At 40.4% G+C, this 19,563-nt stretch overlaps 1 protein-coding gene across 3 annotated transcripts in view; it reads left to right on the top strand.

Moving 5' to 3' along the window:
* Positions 1-16,297, top strand: part of kcnc2 (potassium voltage-gated channel, Shaw-related subfamily, member 2) — a 47,858-nt gene extending 31,561 nt beyond the window's left edge. The window contains exons 2-5 of one of the 3 annotated variants that reach the window (XM_028954151.1): positions 7,191-8,124; positions 9,990-10,160; positions 12,932-13,022; positions 13,879-16,297. In XM_028954151.1, coding sequence (XP_028809984.1) covers positions 7,191-8,124; positions 9,990-10,160; positions 12,932-12,990 — 1,164 coding nt within the window. In that variant the 3' untranslated portion in view covers positions 12,991-13,022; positions 13,879-16,297. Of the gene's footprint in view, positions 1-7,190; positions 8,125-9,989; positions 10,161-12,229; positions 12,877-12,931; positions 13,023-13,878 lie in introns of those variants that run through there. The other 2 variants (XM_028954152.1, XM_028954150.1) reach the window with 2 other exon arrangements.
* The last annotated feature ends 3,266 nt before the right edge of the window (positions 16,298-19,563 follow it).

The raw sequence follows: 19,563 nt of genomic DNA, 5'->3' as shown, positions 1-19,563 counted from the left end.
AGTATTTAATAATATACAGTTTTGGTATTTTGTGTTTTTATTGTTATTTTTGTGTAAACATTACAAAGTGCATTCCTCTCAAACCAGTCCAATGTAGACAATATGTCTAGTAGAGTAAACAGTAAACAACAGGCGGTGCACGCAAGCATATGGTTTTGGTTGATGCATGTGTGCAGGAACCTCCGGGGTCCCCTCACTGTGTGCTGACGTCAGTAACGCTGCTTAAATCCCAGTGCTGGATGCCAGTCAGGGCTCGGGGCCAGGAAGCTGCAGTATTGAACCATAGCACTAAGATGAAGAGAGGTTGTGGAGGAGGTGCGTGCATGAGCCTCTGCTGCTAAACAGATGGTTGGAGTCCAGAGGAGGTGTTCTGCCTAAGCATGGCGATTGGCAAAATTTCCCCTGCAGAAAGCAAAAGTCGGCTTGTCAACCAAATTGGGACGGGGGGATTTTTCGTTGAAGAGAAGCCAAGGTTTGCTGCTTTTTTGAACATGGAGCTATGATTCATGACAGGATGAACATAATATTCTACTATTCACAAAAATAAGTGATGGACCATCTTTTTAGCATAGGCCTTGTATGGCCAACTAAAATTGGTCAATTCTGTACATTTCTGAATTGCTAATCAAGTGTCAAACATAAAATGTGATTATAACATTAAACATTCACAAATATTAATACATAAAGCTTACAGTTTTATGGTAGATTGTTTTAGGCTATTTTAAATCCTGTCATGGAAAACAAAGCACACATGAAAAATTACATTTGACTATTTCACCATTCTTAAACTTACATTGTGTGTTATTCTTTGGATACAGAAACATTTATTCTCTCTTAGTCATATCAGTTCTTATCAGGGACAGGACATGAAGGCAAAAAAAAGACAAGACACACAAGGCAGACTTATATACAGGGCAAAACAGATGGACACAAGCAGGTAATGAATGGAGACAAGATCTTGGACATGGGTGTGACATGTTATGTTATGGGTGCACTCTCAAATTATAATGTCGTCTATGCAAAAATCTAAAGCTAGCTATAAACTGTATAGTTTTTCTTCAATGATTAATGTTACAGTGACATTTTAAATTTAACTATTGATTACCAATTTGGGAATGTACAGACCTGACTGTTTTAGTTGACCATAGAAATCCTGTTCTGAAAGAAATGGACCGATAATCACAAGGTTGTGTGTTTGAATCCCGAACCGCCAAAGTACCACTGAGGTGCCATAAAGCAAAGCACCGTCCCCACACACTGCTCCATACTGTCATGGCTGCCCACTACTCACCAAGGCTGGTGGTTAAAAGCAGAGGACACATTTCATTGTGTCACCAAGTGCTGTGCTGCAGTGTTTCACAATGACAATCACTTCAAGTCAATACTTGGTCATCAAGACTACATGGTCATCAAGATGGTGTATAGGGGTCACAATGCTATACCTTTAAATGAGGTTCAAGAATATTAAATGTGTTAATATATAATTGCACATTATATATTGCACATCAATAATGGGTCTTGGACATCAAAACTGTTACAATTAACAAAATCCACAAAACACAACACAATTCTTATCAAATTAAAATAATGTCTCATAAGCATACTAAAAAGCTTAAATTAAAGACAAATTAGAAGTAGACCTAAGTATGTCAGCAGCACCACCGTTACTCTATGACTTGCCAAAATGACCTACATAGTGAATTCTGAAACTGTATGAGTCATGCAACCAAAAGCAGGAGAGCACTAGTGTGAAACAACTTCCTTAGAGGTCTGGAGAGGAAGCGAATAAATTATGAAGTCATGGAGGCCTTTAGACAGCGGCACGTGCACATGCTCGTAAACACGCGCATACATTAACATGCTCACACATACTGTGATGCTTTCACAAAAATGCAGATCCGCCCACAGGCCCACTCAACACTTCGCAGCTGCTTTATTTTTGGAAAGAGGATCACTGATACAGGCTATGATGTTTACACACTGAATACATGTCACATTTGAAAGTGAAAGTGAAGGAATACACAGCACAGCACACGGTGCACACAACGAAATGTGTCCTCTGCTTTTAACCAACATTTAAACATGAGATGATAGGCCCAGAATAGCTTTGTGCTCATGGGCATCTAGTGGTAACAATTACACAGAGGCTGTCTGTATTGCCTTGAAGACAATTTGACTGGAAATTAAGCTTTGTAATAGGCTGTGTGAGTATGAGACTATCCGAGCATATGTGTCCATGCACTGGACACACAGAACAGCACACGATGCACGCAACGAAATGTGTCCTCTGCGTTTAACCAACCACCCAAAGTGAGCAGCCATGACAAGCGCCCGGGGAGCAGTATGTGGGGACGGTGCTTAGCTCAGTGGGACCTCAGTGACTCCTTGGTGGATCAGGATTCAAACCGGCAACCTTCTTAATACCTTAATAACCTTCTTAATAACCTTCTTTATACCTTCCTTAACCGCTAGGCCACCATTGCTCTACAAGGCCACCACTACCCTACAAGGCTTCCACTGCCCCACAAGGCCATCACTGCCCCACAGGCCACCACTGCCCAACAAGGCCACCATTGCCCCACAAGGCCACCACTGCCCCAGAAGGCCACCACTGCCCCACACTGACCACTCTTGACCACGTAACCACGTTCCTACTGAGAAATTAATTATTAAAAAATAAACTTACACAGATTATAATAGATTCTGTATTGACAGTTGTTGTCCCATTGTGCCACTGGCCTGGGCACAAGAACCTTTAGAATTAACATAAACAAAATAATTGCTTAATAGTTATCTGGTGGTGTGTAATACGTTCTGTCAGCCAGAACACAAACTATAATTTTAAAAACAGTTTGAAATGGGATGAGCCCATAACAATGACTGACAGCTGTCATGATGCACCCTACTTACTCAGTCTGGACTATGTAAACAAGCTACCTTCTATACACAAAGCAGCACATTCTGTGCTTTCCAGATACCTGAATTAACCTACTTAAATGAGATGTGGGTTCCTTGATACCTTTTCCCAACAACACTGCCCAAACAGACCTTGTTTCCAGTTTCCCTCATCCTAATAAAACAGAGAACATCTCATAATCACATTTAAATCATGTCTCTGACCAAACCAGTCACGCAACCAAACATTATTAAAGAATTCGGATTGGGGATTCTGTCATCCCAGAACCTATCGAAATCACACCAACACCCTAAAACAGTAACACCCTGGAAAATGTATGCACTGATGTGTGTACATACAACATGGCAACTCACTCACTCACTATTCTTTGGCGACTCCTGTTAGTCAGGAGCTTCTCAGAGGTTACACTGTACACTGTCCCTGTACACTGGACACAAGACGGGTTGGCGGACCACCACAGGGCTCACACACTCACACCTATGGTTAATTTAAAAATGCTAAAAAGGGAAAGAGTTTCTCTTGCATGGAGGCCCCTTTTACAGGTTGCTGACCTGTATGTGACCATGCTCTCTGTTGCTAACTCATGAGGTTATTTCTAATCGAGGCAGTATGCTACAATAATAGCCAGGGCTAATATAAGATCCTAAGCAAAATGTTCAGACTCCAGTGTGAGAAATGTAGCTTTAGATTAAATGTCAGGGTTTCTATTTCTATAAAAAATGTTTTGTGGTATTTTATTTTTCACAACATGGGGGATGTTAAAGATAACTGCCCATATTAATGGGTTTATTCTGAGCGCGCTGTCTGCATTTGTTCCTGTGACATTTAAACATGAGATGATAGGCCCCGAAAAAATAGCTTTGTGCTCATAGGCATCTAGTGGTAACAATTACACAGTGGCTGTCTGTATTACCTTGAAGATTGTTTGACTTGAAATTAAGCTGTGTCTTAGGCTGTGTGAGACTATTTCGCATATATGTGTGTGTAGGCATAGTAAAAACAGAGATGTAAAGGCCAATAAAAACCCAATGTAGAGGTCACTGAATATAGCCCAGAATTTCTGGGCTCTGATGACTATTGAACCATTGCAGTGAAATCCATATATTACCTCCTTACACCTCTTTCCGCCCTGAGGGGTGTTCTCCATAGTCTTTTCCCCCTAGATGGCATGGGACATTGGCTGGGAGACACCCAGGTGGGCAGCTGAGCTGGTGTAGCCGGGAACGATTAACCCAACTTTGCGGTGGTGAGGCAGCCCGCGTGGAGATGGATGGAGGTGGCTACGCTCCACCGAGACTAATCAGCTAAATTTGGCCACCTCTGCCTACTGGGTGTCCAAATAGCCCCCATCTGTCCCTGCTGTATCTGAGTGCGGCTGCCTAGTGATCTGTCTGCCATATGCGTATGCAGCGGATGCAGAGGGCTGAGCACAAGAACCTGGTAAACCATCTAGAGGTGACCTTCATCTACACCATGATTTTCTGGATGTCCCAAGTTTGTACAATTAAACTGACATCATAAACATTAAGAAAATTATTCAAATCTGCAGAAAACATCTGATATTGTATGATATTAAGGGCATTATTTTAAAGCTGATGTTAAGTCTGGGGCTTGTTCACTACTGTAAGGTCAGGCGTTCAGGATTTCCTTCAGTAAATCATGCAAGAAAGAACCATTTGGCAGTTATCTGTATTGTGTTGTTGTGAGTGTTCTTATTTATCTAATCCAGAACATGATCTGCCTGGATGTTGTTTATAATGGGAGAAGCCCGATGAATGACAGATTGTGTGTCTTTCTTGTTTTATCTATTTATGGACACCCTGACGACACCTGAACACTAGCAAGCAATCCCTACGCATGCTCTAAATGGACATTTTCAGATATTTTATCTATCTCATCATTAGTATGAGTCTTTTCTGATCATGTATAGTATATGTGTAAACCACTTTAATTTTTTATTGTGGTAGAATGGAGGAGCATGGTGTAAGATGAATGAATTAACATTAGAGTTTGTCTAATTGAGTTAATATTACAATTGGGTTCATCTTTCTTCTTACCATAAAAAAGCTAATTATGCGTATAACGTATGAAGTAGTGTATGACTACTGGACCTTTATTCCAGTACAGGCCCTTGTGCATATGCGTGTGTGTGTGTGTGTGTGTGTGTGTGTGTGTGTGCGCGCGCGTGCACGTGTGTGTTTGTAATGGCTTCTGTAACAGAGTGCGTGAGTCACTCGTTTCACAGCAGCTGGAGATGAGGCTCTGGGAGCTGCTTTAATTAGTGGCTCAGACTCTCACTGTAGCAGAGCTGGTGCCATCCATAGACTGGAGCTCTTTTTTTTCCCTTTTCGATTCCTCTTCTTCTTTTCAGACTCCTTTTATTTCACACGTGCACACGCTGTCTTTCTCCTTGTATCTCTCACCTCCTCTCTCTCCTCCCCCTCTTCTCTTACTAAAGCAAGAGTGAGGATTTTTCAACCTGGGCACCTTCACACCTTTTGTTTAAAATCTCAGTGTGGATGTACTTCACAGATAATGTCTGGGTTGCTAAACTCCAGCTTCCTCTTGTTGCTTGCAGTATGAAAGACCTACTTATTGGCAATAACCTTCAAACCAGCATGTCTCTGGATCAGCATGGAGGTCATGTTGGAATAGAACAACATAAGAACAGAAGCATTTCTCTTGAGAGCGTTCTCTGGCCCAAATCTGTCCCTCCGGTGTCCAGTCTATGTCTCAGCTGAATCACACTCTAATATGGAATAAAAGCACTGCACACGTCTTCCTTCCTACCCTTTATTAGTTTGTATTAGATTACTTGGCACATACAAAATGCATGGTTGACATTTGGTACAAATGCATACTGTACTGCAAAAATATGATTTTAACAATGAAAAGTTCTTCAGTCAGCACTTCAGATGCTGCTTATTTCAAGTAGGTTCATAAATGATAAATAATTACACAAGTATTCTTATTAATGAATGTACTTAAATGTCGATATTATAATGATTTGAGATGCACTAGTAATATAAAATGCCTTTGTGTGGCCTCCAAATGCTATTATGCATGACATAAAAGACTTTAATCAAGCTATGTCACAGATAGAATTATTTATTGTTTGGATGACATTTTGGGAGGGCAGGGGGCTAATTGTGTTGCCAGTAGTTATTCAGGATTCAATGCAGAGATTTTACTGTTTAAATATGAAACTTAAATGTGACAAAGTTTTTTGCAAGTCTGTATTTAGCATACTTAAAACATTGGTATTTATTATTGTATTTAATGGCTAGACACCATCATTAAACAATTATATAAATGTATTTATGTGAAAATGTTAAATGTTTATCTGCAGTGAAATGTTTTATACCCAGCAAGAAACAGTTATAACAACAAAATTCACAAAATGCAAGACTCAACGTTTCCACATCGTTCACATTTGAATTATTTTGGGACTATTTGAGGGGAAACTGCTTGTGGAATTCTTGCAGTTTTTTGAGGATTTGGAAATGAAACAATCAGGCAAAACTGCAATTCACAAAGTGAATTTAGATTGCGTTGGATTGTTTCTTAATATAGATAGTTAGAAAAATAAGATGTTTTTTTTTGTGCAGATTTTGTAATCATATTCAAACTGAATGTTTGCACCGTAAACAAAAAGCAATACCTGTAGGCACAATTTGTTCATTATAATATTCAATACTCCCTCTCTGACTTCTTTAACTTCTCAGTTAATGCAATTAGCCAGAACTCATTTTGTCAAATGAGTCGTTTTGAATAATAAAAACTGCATTATGATGCTATTATCAAAAATGTTATAATAAATGCAAAACGTGCTCATATCATCTTACCATATAGCTATATGCAGTCAATTATTGGTATAATTTAAATGATATTGCAAATGTTTAACACAGATTTAATTGTTGTTAGTTGTCAGTACTCAGTGCAGTTACACCAGGAAAGGCTGAGTCTGCTTAAATTTCTGTAGACAGCACCTCATTTCAGGCCTTTTCCAGTGTTGCAGATGGATCAGTGTAACTTCTAAGGGAGGCAGTGGAATGTTACCACATCTTTCTTTTTTTTTTTTGTTTTAGAGATACTGCCTTCCAGCTCACACAGATGCAGTCACACACATATGCAAAAAAAAAAAATTCAGGATTACACTCAGCTGAGGATTTGGGAAAAGGGATTTGGAGCACAGTGTTATTTAATATTGACTTTCTCTCTCTGTCTCTTGTCCCCCTCCCTTCTTGTTGGTCTTTTACTATTTGTCTATCAGTTTGTGGCCTTTGCCTCCTTGTTCTTCATCATGGTCTCCATCACCACGTTCTGCCTGGAAACACATGAGGCGTTCAACACAATCATCAACAAGACTGAAATGGTCCAGAATGACAGCCTAATGGACTTGGGTCCTCAGTATGAGATAGAGACGGATCCAGCTCTGACCTATGTGGAGGGCGTCTGTGTCTTCTGGTTCACCATCGAGTTCCTTGTACGGGTCATCTTCAGCCCAGACAAGAGGGAATTCATCAAGAGTGTACTGAACATCATTGACTTTGTGGCCATCCTGCCTTTCTACCTAGAGGTGGGTCTAAGTGGCATGTCCTCAAAGGCAGCCAAGGACGTATTGGGCTTCCTACGGGTTGTGCGTTTTGTGCGGATCCTGCGTATCTTCAAGCTCACAAGGCATTTTGTGGGACTTCGAGTACTGGGCCACACATTGCGTGCCAGCACCAATGAGTTCCTCCTTCTCATCATCTTTCTTGCACTTGGTGTGCTCATCTTTGCTACCATGATCTACTACGCAGAGCGCCTTGGTGCCAGCCCTGCTGACCCCACAGCCAGTGACCACACCATGTTCAAAAATATACCCATAGGCTTCTGGTGGGCTGTGGTTACCATGACTACATTGGGCTATGGTGACATGTACCCACAGACGTGGTCAGGCATGCTGGTGGGCGCCTTGTGTGCCCTGGCAGGAGTGCTGACCATTGCCATGCCAGTGCCTGTCATTGTAAATAACTTTGGGATGTACTACTCTCTAGCCATGGCCAAGCAGAAACTGCCCAAGCGGAGAAAGAAGCACATTCCCCAGGCCAACCACGCAGGGTCTCCAACCTACTGCAAGGCTGAGCTGAACACTACCTGCAACAGCACTCAAGGGGACCTCTGCCTGGCCAAGAGCAACAGGATCCTGGAGCGCAACCGATCAGGTGAGGGGCTTCTTCAACAGACTGACATGCGTTGACATCAGTTGGAAGAATTTGAGTTAATCTCAGCTGAGTTTAGTTTGGTAGGTCTGAGTTGATTTCAGTTGTATGGTGCTGACACAAATTCAGCTCCGTTGAGTTGGAGTTGGGTCAAGGTATATAGGGCTGTGTTGAATTTGTTTACATGGTGTTGAGCAGAATTCACCTCAGTTGCTTTAGTACGGCTTAAGTTTTGGACTTATGGGGTTCTGAGTTCATCTCAGTTGCGTTCAGTTCAGTAGGTAAGAGCTGAATTCAGTTGGAGCGTGCTGACAGGAATTTAGCTCAGTTGAGGTAGAACTGAGTTAAATTGAGTTGTCTAGGAGGTTGAATTTGTTTTCATGGTATTCAACTGAATTCGGGTCAGCTGATTTGTGTCGGTTAGGGCTCAGTTGATGGCTGGATGTTAAAATGATTTTGTCAGAATTGAGCTGAGTGTGGAATAGAGGAACAGTTATGATGTTTGTACATGATGTACAGGACCGAGTCTGAGCACATAAGTTGAGGGCTAATGTTCCTCAATGGGGAAATCCTGTGGGCATTTCAGGGTAAATTTGGTTGCCATGTGCAAGGTTCCTTTGAGAACTGCTCGTCCAGCCTCAGGCTTCCTGTGTTCGACTGAGCTTCTCTCCCTCCAGCCTCTTGCCTGTTGCCACGGAGATAAGATTACAGCACTTTCCAGGGTAGTTGGAGATGGGAATGATTGTGAAGAAAATGCTTTATCCTTTTATGACACTCAGATAAGAAGACATTTTAGAAAAATGTCAATGGTTGTCTCACTTCTGCTGGCATTTGAAGATTTTGTTTGTTACTGTTGTTATTAAGTCTGACACTGTTTGGTAAAGACAGGGTCTGGTGAGGGGTCTCATTGATGGAGTGTCAGGTAGTCATGGGATGTCATGCATGAGAAATGTGTTTATTGGTTTCTTCTTTGTGACATTTACATTTCATAAAGGCTCACCGAGACCTGAGTGAAATGAGGATTGACGACTCTCATTTACTCTGGGTCAGACTACCAGCATATCTGGGGTCGAAAGAAGCCAAACAAATGTATGGATTACGAAATGCAATTATCATCCCGTTAACTGGAGTCAAGATCAGATTAAAGGCATATCAATAGTGCCATTTCAGAAATATACACTTTAAAGTACAGTTGTTATTAAGGTTTTTTCATAGAAATGTGTGAGGACAGCATATTTGTAATTGTGCAAAATTAATAAACATCCTTGCACTCATGTAGATTTTAACAATAAAATTGCTGTTGTGCACTTTATTGCCAGCATTCCCTGTGCATTATGATGGCATTATGCACTTTTCAGTCATGAAGTCTGGGTGTTGGAGTTGATCATGTGTGTAGTGTTGTGTATGTGCCTGCCATTGTGCTATGTGCTGGGGTTACCCATACTTGTTTATTTGTCGACATTATTTGTACATTAGGAATTGCTATTCCTTAGGCTACTCTTTATTAGCAATTAGTTGTGTACTGTATAGATTTTGCCTAAATCTTTTATTGCAACGTAGCTGTTTGATTTAGGTATTATTTTCTCATAGGTTATTTTTTACAATGTGTATGTCAATTAACATATAGGCATAAATAATCAAGCATACATGCAGTTGATAATTCACAAAGCCTGCCTGAGTCAAACCACTGTGCCGAGACTTTCTATTAGCATTCTTCACCGATGAGGCTCCTCCATCCATGTCCCCTGCTGTGTCACAGCCCACATGCTGTTTGATGTGATTTTCATGACTCACTTCTATCCCACCTCACCCCTCTTCTACCCCCCACCACCCCCCACCCCACCCCGCCACATCCCGCCACATCCCAGTGCTGTCAGCCGATTGCAGTGGAGGAAGTGACCTCAACATGTCGCCAGAGGAACGGATCCCCATGCGGCACTCTAGCACACGCGAGCAGAACCGTCGTGGCGGAGGAACCTGCTTCTTGCTTGCTGCCAGTGACTACACCTGCACAACTGATGGGGGCATCCGCAAAACAGGTAGAGCGCAGTGTGAAACCCACCCTTCCACCACCTGTAGGGATCAGTTGCAAACGTCAGTCATCAATTCCTCCATCACTCCTTCTCCTCCAGTATGTCACACTAGCATGACAATCTAATGTGTAATTTGATGCCCAGGTTAAGTGGTTGGAAAGCTTTTTGGAAGGAATGATGTTATTGCAGAGACCTGGAATTTAACTTTTGATGCTTGAACGTTGAGTCTGTTGTCTTTGGGAGCATGGATCAAATTTACAGAAACACACCACTGCAGGACAGGTCCATTAACTGCGCTGCATGTGTAGGAGGACAGGCTCTTTCTCCAGGGAGGGATAGGGGAAGGGGAAAGAAACACTGCCTGGGGCTGGGCAAGAAAACGGGCCCTCACTATTCCTGCGGGACATTGCTAGTAAGGTCACCAAAGGGCATGTTAAGGTTAGCATCTGCTGCAACCGAAGTCCAAGAAGATGACACAGCATTAGGACTGCATTTGTTTTCGGAAGGATATTTCACCAACACCAACTCCAAACGGTGTCCCTACAGAGTAGAAATTGCAGATCTCAGTTCTCATAATATCTCAATTCGCAACATACAATGTTGGTAAAGAACAGTTCTTGAAGGTGATAATATTGTGATCGTTCTTCAGTGCTGGACAGTGCTAACCCTTCCTTGGACCACTTTTCTGGCCCTGTCTGCATGAAGTTTGCAATACAGGGTCTATTTCCTTGCCCCCGGGCTGCATGTTCAGCCTTGGCTCCAGCAGATCCTTAATCAACAGATCGACCTCTGGACATATAAATGCACTGCATAACCGCTTGGCCAGGTGGCCCAGCCCCAGTGACCCCCCTTCCTATTTTCTCTGTTATAAAACTGGCTGTCCCTATTTACATCCTGCCTTGGTGAGTGGAGGCTTATTTAAAATGGAAATCATCCACCTGGCATCTGTCAGTTCAAAGGATGTGTTTTTCAATGAGCCCGTGCAACATGAAGCACACTGAAGTGGCATCTGAATTAAGATTTGTTACGCTCCAGTTTTTACTTCGTGGGGTGCATGTGTGTAACAAAGCACCTGTCCTGATAAAGATCAGTTTGGCACCTAGATCCAACACCAATTCTAATGTGGCACCAAGTGTCATGAGTCAATCTCCAAAGTTTGCCTGACTAAAAAAAAGTCCAAGAAAAAAAAACACAAGCATGATGGCAAAAAAGGAACAGCTCTGTCATCTAAGGCGGGAACATGTAAAGGACACACCAGTATCTTGTGACTACAGACAAAATGAGCAAACCATATTCCATGCGCCTAGCACCGGAAATGTTTTTATGACAAACAGGACTATAGTGAAGACCAAAAGCCAGCAATGACAGTGCGTGATACAACAGGGAGCATTGTAAACCGACGGGAACAGGCGAACACAATCAGGGCAACCAGGAAGCCAGTGCTACTAAACTTGTGCTGTAGATTCGCCAGCCATGATGTCACAACTTAACAGCCATATAGGATTGTGGGTTCTTTAACATTGCTGAAGTTACACATCCTTGAAAAATTCTCACATGTTAAGGCTCCTTCCTTGAGTTTGCAAAGTCAAAGAGCCTGGGGACATTTGGTTCCTTTTCTTCTTTAAAACATCCCTTGCAGGTTATCATTAAATTACTTGAAATCATTATTATATCATTTTAGCGAGACCATACAGTGAACAGTGAATCTTTCTTTATAAATGGTGCATGAAGTGGTATCATCCAAGAATACCAACCATTTTGAAGACTGTTTATTAATAGATTTGTCCTATTCATGTTGTGCATGCATGGTAATATTTTTTTGTCATTGAATATAGTTGAACTATTCCAATGTTTTAACATGAAATAATTCATTCCCTGGCAGAGTGTTATGCATTTTGAAATACTTGCCTTATGTCATGTGTGCATGAAATGGGCTCACCTCACCCCTGCTTCATGTTTTGGCCCACTATGACTGAACATGGTTTTGTCCATCTTTGTTTTGGGTGTGTATGAGTGTGTATGTGCAGTTTTGCATTGTGCTTGCGTGTTTAATGTGTATTCTCTCATATTTGAAGGCTATGAGAAGTCCCGGAGCTTAAACAACATTGCAGGCTTGGCTGGTAATACGTTGCGGCTGTCACCGGTGACTTCGCCCTACAGCTCGCCCTGCCCTCTGAGGCGCTCGCGATCCCCCATCCCATCTATTCTATGATGGTTATCCACTTGCTTGTCTGTATAAAAAGCACCAAACCCTCTAAGTGGAAGTCTCAGTTCTGCAGATAAATCTGTTATTAGTATAAAGATATTATCGATTTTGGAAAACGTTCAGAAATATGTGCTTCCAAAAGTAGAGCCTCACACGTCTGTCTATGCGTCTGGTTGTTTTGGCACTCAAGATGCTGTCATGTTTGTCTCGGACTTCTGTCTTGACTGTCATGACCGCTTGCTCTCACCAACCACTGGGCCTGGTCATACATGCGTGGAACATCTTGTTCCAATCGTCTTAAAGGGACATGCAAGAGAGAGACAAACATGGCGAGGAAATAATGGATGCTATTAAACCGAATGACAGAAAACACGCCTGACATCGGCAGAGTGTGAACAGGACTTGTGTGTGTTTGTGTGTATGTCGTTGGCTGCTGACATCCAGGGACAAAACTGTAAATGTGCATTGCTCACCCCTCCCATTTTCTGTATTGTTTTTTTTTTATTTTTCCCCACAATCTTTGATGGACTGTGGCCAGTTTGCTGAAGTGTCTTCGGTTGTTTGCACACAGATAACTGCAAAGAGGTTGTCTTTACTGGGTTTACGCAAGAGACGGCCATTCTGTCTTAATGGCAGGAGGGAAGCCGATTCCTGGCACCAAGGTAACATGTGCAGATCCTTATATGAATGTGGCACTGGTGTGTACTGAAAAAAGCACATGGTTTTCACTGTCAAGTCCATCAGAGGAACATGATCACAGAGCATCGAACATAACACTGTATTCACTGTATTCCTATAATTAAAGGGATTTTTCACCTTTTCTTTTTGGAAATGTGTGAATATAAAACCATCTTCATTTTATATGTGTTTTTGAATTTGTGCTGTATGACATCATGTGTTCCTTAGAGGGAGTGTTTAACAGGGGTTACTGTGAGTCAGTAGACAGTAGACAATTTAGCAACATTATCGAATGTTATCAAATGTGCAATGTTGCCCCTGTTTAAAAAAAAAACATTTTGAATGTTTTTATATATGTATAAATATAGGTGTGTCTTAAACCGCCACCATTCAGGAATGTTCCTTGCCTCAATTGAGCATCTCCACTCAGACCAGTGAGGTTGCTAAGCAACTGGCATAGTCAGATGCTACACATGCTTTCCAACCTGGTATGTGTTTCCAAATTAGGAAGAAATAGAAGTCTGGTTAACCTGCATTAGTGGCATTACAGACTCATTCTCTGCATATCTGAGCTTCGAATGTGTCCAACCACAAAAATGTGTCGTTCAATGTATGTTTAGTCATTTTTTCTGTATGTCTGGATGGAAATCACTGGGTTTAAACTGAGCACATGTCACTTGAACACATTTCAGATGTCAGAGGTGTGCACACTTCACATGTTGCCATGTACGTTTTCTTTTCAAATTATGTGGGTCTGAAACACACCAAAACATAAATATATAATTTATACATTTTTCAATGAATTGGATTTACATGACTGCTTGTTTATGGATCCTGTAGATGCTTAGGAAACCCATGGATTTGGACCCAAAGTCATGGTGCTCGAGATGGGACAATAGACCTCCAATCATTGCCCGAATGATGTCTTGGAGATGGAAGCCAACAGAGGACTGGATTTCTATCTTTGCTGTCGTTGTCTATTTTTTTTGCTGTCGTTGTCTTTCTTTTCTTTTTTTTTGGAACTAGGGACTGATATCGGGCATGGAAATCGTGGACAGTCGTTGATTCCTGTCAGTGCAATATTGGTTAAAAACACAGAGACTGAGAAAGAGGACACAGAATGACGGAAAAAGCAATGGAATAGTTATAGAGAGAGAGAAACAGAGAGAAAGAGATGGGCCTTCATAGACCAGCCACCGATGAAAATGCAGAACCTGTATATACAAATCAACCACAGAAGAGCACAGGGCCGCAGAACCCCGTTCTTTGCAATGGTGTGTGCTGGTAAAGGATCGGCTAACCTGTGCGGTGACCCACACTTTCACTGCCCTGCGCGCCATGGTTTCTTTCTTTGCAATAAGTGTACTGAGCTGTGCTGACTCTGGGTCATGTTAGGGGGGTCATTCAAGAAAGTCACGGCAGTATTTCTATACCGGGCCGATGTTTGTGTAGCAGGGCGTCTCACAAGTCATAAATTAGGTTCACCGAGTGGTTTTTAATCATCTCCGTGTTTTTGTGGAATTTGCTGTCCTCTCCACTCTCTATTCCCACCTTATTTGCATATCATTATGGTGGTACTTAAATGACAAAAATGATCTCCTGTGGTTTAGGGCACAATGTAGTTTCATTTATTGTCAACGTGTACAATTTATTGTGCCAATCTATTGTGAATTTTATTTTGTCTTTTGCTCCCCAAAACCAAATAGGTTGTCAATCTGTTTTCAAAATGCAGTGTAGGAATTATCTAATCATCATGGATAGTTACTTAATGTGCAGTTTACCATCAAAGTGTTATAAACTACTGAATCAATGTGCAGTTTTTTCAAAGTGAAAGCAAATTTGAGGAACTATAAAAAAAAATGTAAGGACATGACTGGTGTTTTGTGAGTAACCTGAGGGGTTAAAAACAAATTGAATCCAAACTGAACCATCTCATCTTCAATCAGCCTGGTTAGCTATAAGCACATTATTCAGTACTTTCTCTATACATATACATTCATTCAAGATTGTTGGAGTTTAGAGTATTAGAGTAAATAGACTCATGTAGAGATATGAGTTTAAATGAAATCCGTAATATCTGTAAAATTCCTTTCACCCACTGTACAGATTGACGAAATCTATAAGCCGTGACTATTAACTGATTTAACTTTTTTAGGATGATAGCATCACAGTAAGTCCTTCAGCCAATGACATCTTCTGGAACTTTCAAGGTGACTGCCTGCTTCTGCACAGCTTCTTGAATAACCCTCAGAGTGTTGAAAATGAGTATATTATTAGTACATGAATTATACATATATGGAGAATAGAAAGAGAGACTTCTGTGTTAAGTTGAATAAATGTTGCATATAGTCATTCAATGCTTCTATTCCCTTAAGTTGTTTTTGGCGAGCTCTGTCATGTATGTACTCTTTTGTGCATATCTAAAACTTAAAAGAATCAATATATAAAAAAATATTTGCATTTTTTTCTGGGACACCTAGAAAACAGCCAAACTGTCATGTCCGATTTGCAATAATGATCCCAAATCAAGATGCACCGACTCGCACTGTGATTTTAGTTTTCAGGCATATTCTCTGTGCGTGAGCACGAGGCTGCGGCACTCTCCTGGTGCCACGGGCGTGACACTTCAGATGATCGATATTTATTTTATTTTGCATTGGTTAATTCCTGCCTCAGCCGCAGAGAGATTAGGACCGTCACGTACGAGTGGCTTGACATTCATTGCGTGATTGTGCTTATGTGTGTGTGTGTGTGTGTTTATGTGTCTCTGTTTTTATTATTATTTTTTGCACATATAGATCCACGAGAGTATATATTCTCTGTATTATGTCCTAGACTGCTTTTACCCATACTAGATTACAGTTTCAGAAATGTATTTATGAGAAAAAAATGTAAATGAATTTATTTTTTGATCCAAGATTCATGTATTTTTGTGTCTCCAGTATAGTACATTGTTATGTATTAGAGTCATGGTAGTCCAGTGCTGTGCTTTCCATAATGTGTCCACAATCGTGAAGGCTTCAATCCAAAAATCACTTTTTTTTTCTTTCTTTTCGTCTTCTTCTCTTCTTTTTTTTTGTATGTTTAATTGTGACATCTTTAGTTTATATTGTGGTGCCATATCTTGGCATTCCAATGTGCATGCAGAAAGCCATTGTCAATCTGTAAAAAGAAATACATTAGTCACATGATAAACAATATGTATAGATTAAAATGCAATGTGAAAAAATATCACATAAACATATTTATCTTGGTAAAAGATGGTTCTCTTTCTTTCAAAGAAACACGTTTTTTTTTTTTTTTTCAAACATGTAAGGAATTGAACAACCTGCTATTCAGTCACAGCCATTCAGAATAATTAATATAATTTTTTCACTTCTCCCCCATCATTTTACTGACATTCATTTGTTTCTCGTTGTCTCAGTGAGACAGCTCCGACTATCTTTATACCTCTCACCATGGAAACAGTGGACGTGCCAAGGAGATGTAAACAGCTGGCAATGTGTTTTATAGAGAAGAAGCTCCAGCATAACACACACAACAAAAATACAGTGTTAAAAAACTTTTTCTCTGATAATTTTAGCATTTTGTGTCAATACTGGGACTGTTACATGGACAAATGGCTCCTCTTTCTGTTTACCAAGCTTAATAAGAAAAGGTATATGAAAAGAAAAAAGACTATTTATAATATCCATATACTCTAAACACTGAACAAACGACTGACAGAACCGTGTGCTGAAACCATGCCAGCCTGTGTGCTGATGCCTGTGTAATCAAAGCAAATGTTCTGTCATTAGATGACAGATAAGTATTCGTGGGCTGCTGGTTAACCGCTGGTTAAGTGCTTGACCCATTAAGGGTCACGGGGAAAGGACTGAATGCCATATTTAACATTTTCTTCTCAATGCCCGGTAAGTGAGTGTGAAAACATGCACGGGAGGTAATAGGAATACATAGGTCTAGGCAAACACATAGATCCAGCAGTTAATGACAAAACATTTACTTTGATGAGTGCACAGGCATCAGCACACGGGCTATAAATATACAGATAATATAAATAAAAAAAATCTTAATGGGACAGACCTTCTGCAACACAAGATCCACTTGCTTGCTGGCATTGTTTAAAAATCACACCACTCGAAACAATGCAAGAGTGGCACTCAGTTGCTCGCAGTGACATGTACCTGGTTGTTGACAGTGGCAGTTGGGAATCTCTGGACCAGAGAACCAGGTTGCGCTCTATCGGAAATCACAGTGGCAGGATTAAGATGCAATGATCCAAGATTCAAACAAAAAATGGCCAGCTGGTACAGATCGGTTACTGACATACCTGTTGTTTTCATGGTAGTACAATCAAAATGACCAACAGGATGTGCAAAGTTTGCTCAAGTTCAAGTGAGCTTTATTGTCATTTCAGCTACATACAGGCTTTCTGGAACCAGATGCTACATATCACATTTAGACCCCATCCACATGAAAAACTTAAAAAAAACAGCATCCACAAGTTAGCCTTTTCTGAAATAACATCCACACGGAGACGCAGAGAATGTCTCAAATGCTGTTTTTTTTATGCGTCGGGTGCCCTAAAATGCCATTTCTGATGCCTGATTCTCTCAAGACTAATGAGTGGCAGCTGATAATGATCAGAACCCAATAATCAGGTAACCAGTGACTAGGTGGGTAAGCCAAGTGCAAACTGGGCATCACAGACATGAACAAACTGGACTACATAGAGTGCAAACATGGGACACTTTGGTATTCTCAGTCACATCCATCTTCATTTTCGTCTGTTCATGTTTCAGTCAACTTAGTCATAATTTAGTCAGATTTATTCATGAATATTTTGATCTATTTTTATCTAGTAGTCAACAAAAACTGATGACATTTTAGTCTAGTTTTAGTAAATAAGAACTGATGACTTTTTAAATTCACTTTCAGTCAAAATACCGCATATACTCAAAAATACACTACATCCATTCCAGAAAAGACACTCTAATTTGTTCTGATTTCTTTTCATCATTTTCGTCATTTTCTGAGAAGAATGGATTCAGCATCTTTGCGTACTGCGGAAGGGACGTCATCTGTTCGACTGAACGATGAAAGTGAATCAGGGAGATAAAGGAAACAGAAACTGTGATATTATAACGCGATTAATTGTAAGAAAATAACATCTCAACTTATTCAACAATATTACATGATATGTTTTGTTATAGTTATCGTCACATGGCCAGCATTTATGTCTTGTCTTGTCTTGACTTCCTCATGTCAAAATGGTTTGTTGATATTTCGTCATAAATTTCGTTGCGAGTGCAAGAATAACAAGCAAACAAAAAAAATTACAAAGATATATAACAAAGTAGACAGACACCGATAAATCAGTGAAATGAGTAATTTTTGTAATTTATGTAATTTTTTCACATTTTGTTATGTTACAGCCTTATTCCAAAATTTATTAAATTCCTTTTTTCTCTCAGAATTCTACACACAACACCCCATAATGACAAAATGAAAATGTATTAAAAACAAACACATGTACATAAGTATTCACAGCCTTTGCTATGAATACTCAAGGCTGCAATTACATCCTTGAGTTATTTTGAATATGAGCATGGCAAAATGTGGTAAAAAAATTCTGCGTTGTAAATACTTCCTGGATGCACTATATATGCTTTTATAGTAAAATGGTCACACATGTGATGATAGCTACACCCCACTCCCAAATATAGCTCCTTTGCTCAGAAATGATTTAATAAATAGTTCACAGCTCATTCTCAGCACCAACCTCCCTTCCAGGGTTAATTGGATTTTAATGGTGCCTGACCACTCATGTAACAAACTAATGGAGGAGCAGGCTCAAAAAGCAGCGAGCATCGGAGGTGTTTCCAGCAGCATTTGTTTTAAAGTGACAAGGAGTCTGGCACCTATAAATTATCCGGCAAACAGCAGGAGCCAGACTGATGCTACTTTCAAACCGACTCACACCACTGTGTGTGCAGAGTAACTAACAATGGGAATTAACACACACTCTCACACTCACCCACAGAAACATATACCTGTCTGAGACTAGCAGATGTGGAGTGGTTTCTATAAATAGAAACAATATGCCATTGGCTATCTGTGGCAATATGTATAAATCCACAGGGGCTCAGCAGCTGTAATTAAACTCATATCAGACTGGTAGAACTGTTCTCATCCATCGGAATGGGTTTCAAATTGCATCAGAATCGGTCTCCCCGGCAATGATCCTTGTCCTGAATCCTGTAAATCTCAGTGGATAACTTTTCAGTGGATGAACAGGTATGTATGTAACAGTTTCTATTCCCTGCTTGGTTGCATGATTACACCAGATAATGAAGCAATGAGTATGAATTTAATCAGTAAACAGTTTGTCTGCTTTCCCTCTGATTGCCTGAGCTAAGTTACTGAAATCAAAGCTAACACTTCAGCATATTCATAAAACATTACATAACATATTTATTAATGCTTTAGAATGACACATTACACTTTCAAAAAGCATTTTAGATC

This window comes from Denticeps clupeoides, chromosome 15, assembly GCF_900700375.1.
Source record: "Denticeps clupeoides chromosome 15, fDenClu1.1, whole genome shotgun sequence".
NCBI lineage: Eukaryota > Metazoa > Chordata > Actinopteri > Clupeiformes > Denticipitidae > Denticeps > Denticeps clupeoides.
The sequence above is the reverse complement of the archived record's forward strand: the minus strand, read 5'-3'. Positions and strand labels throughout refer to the sequence as shown.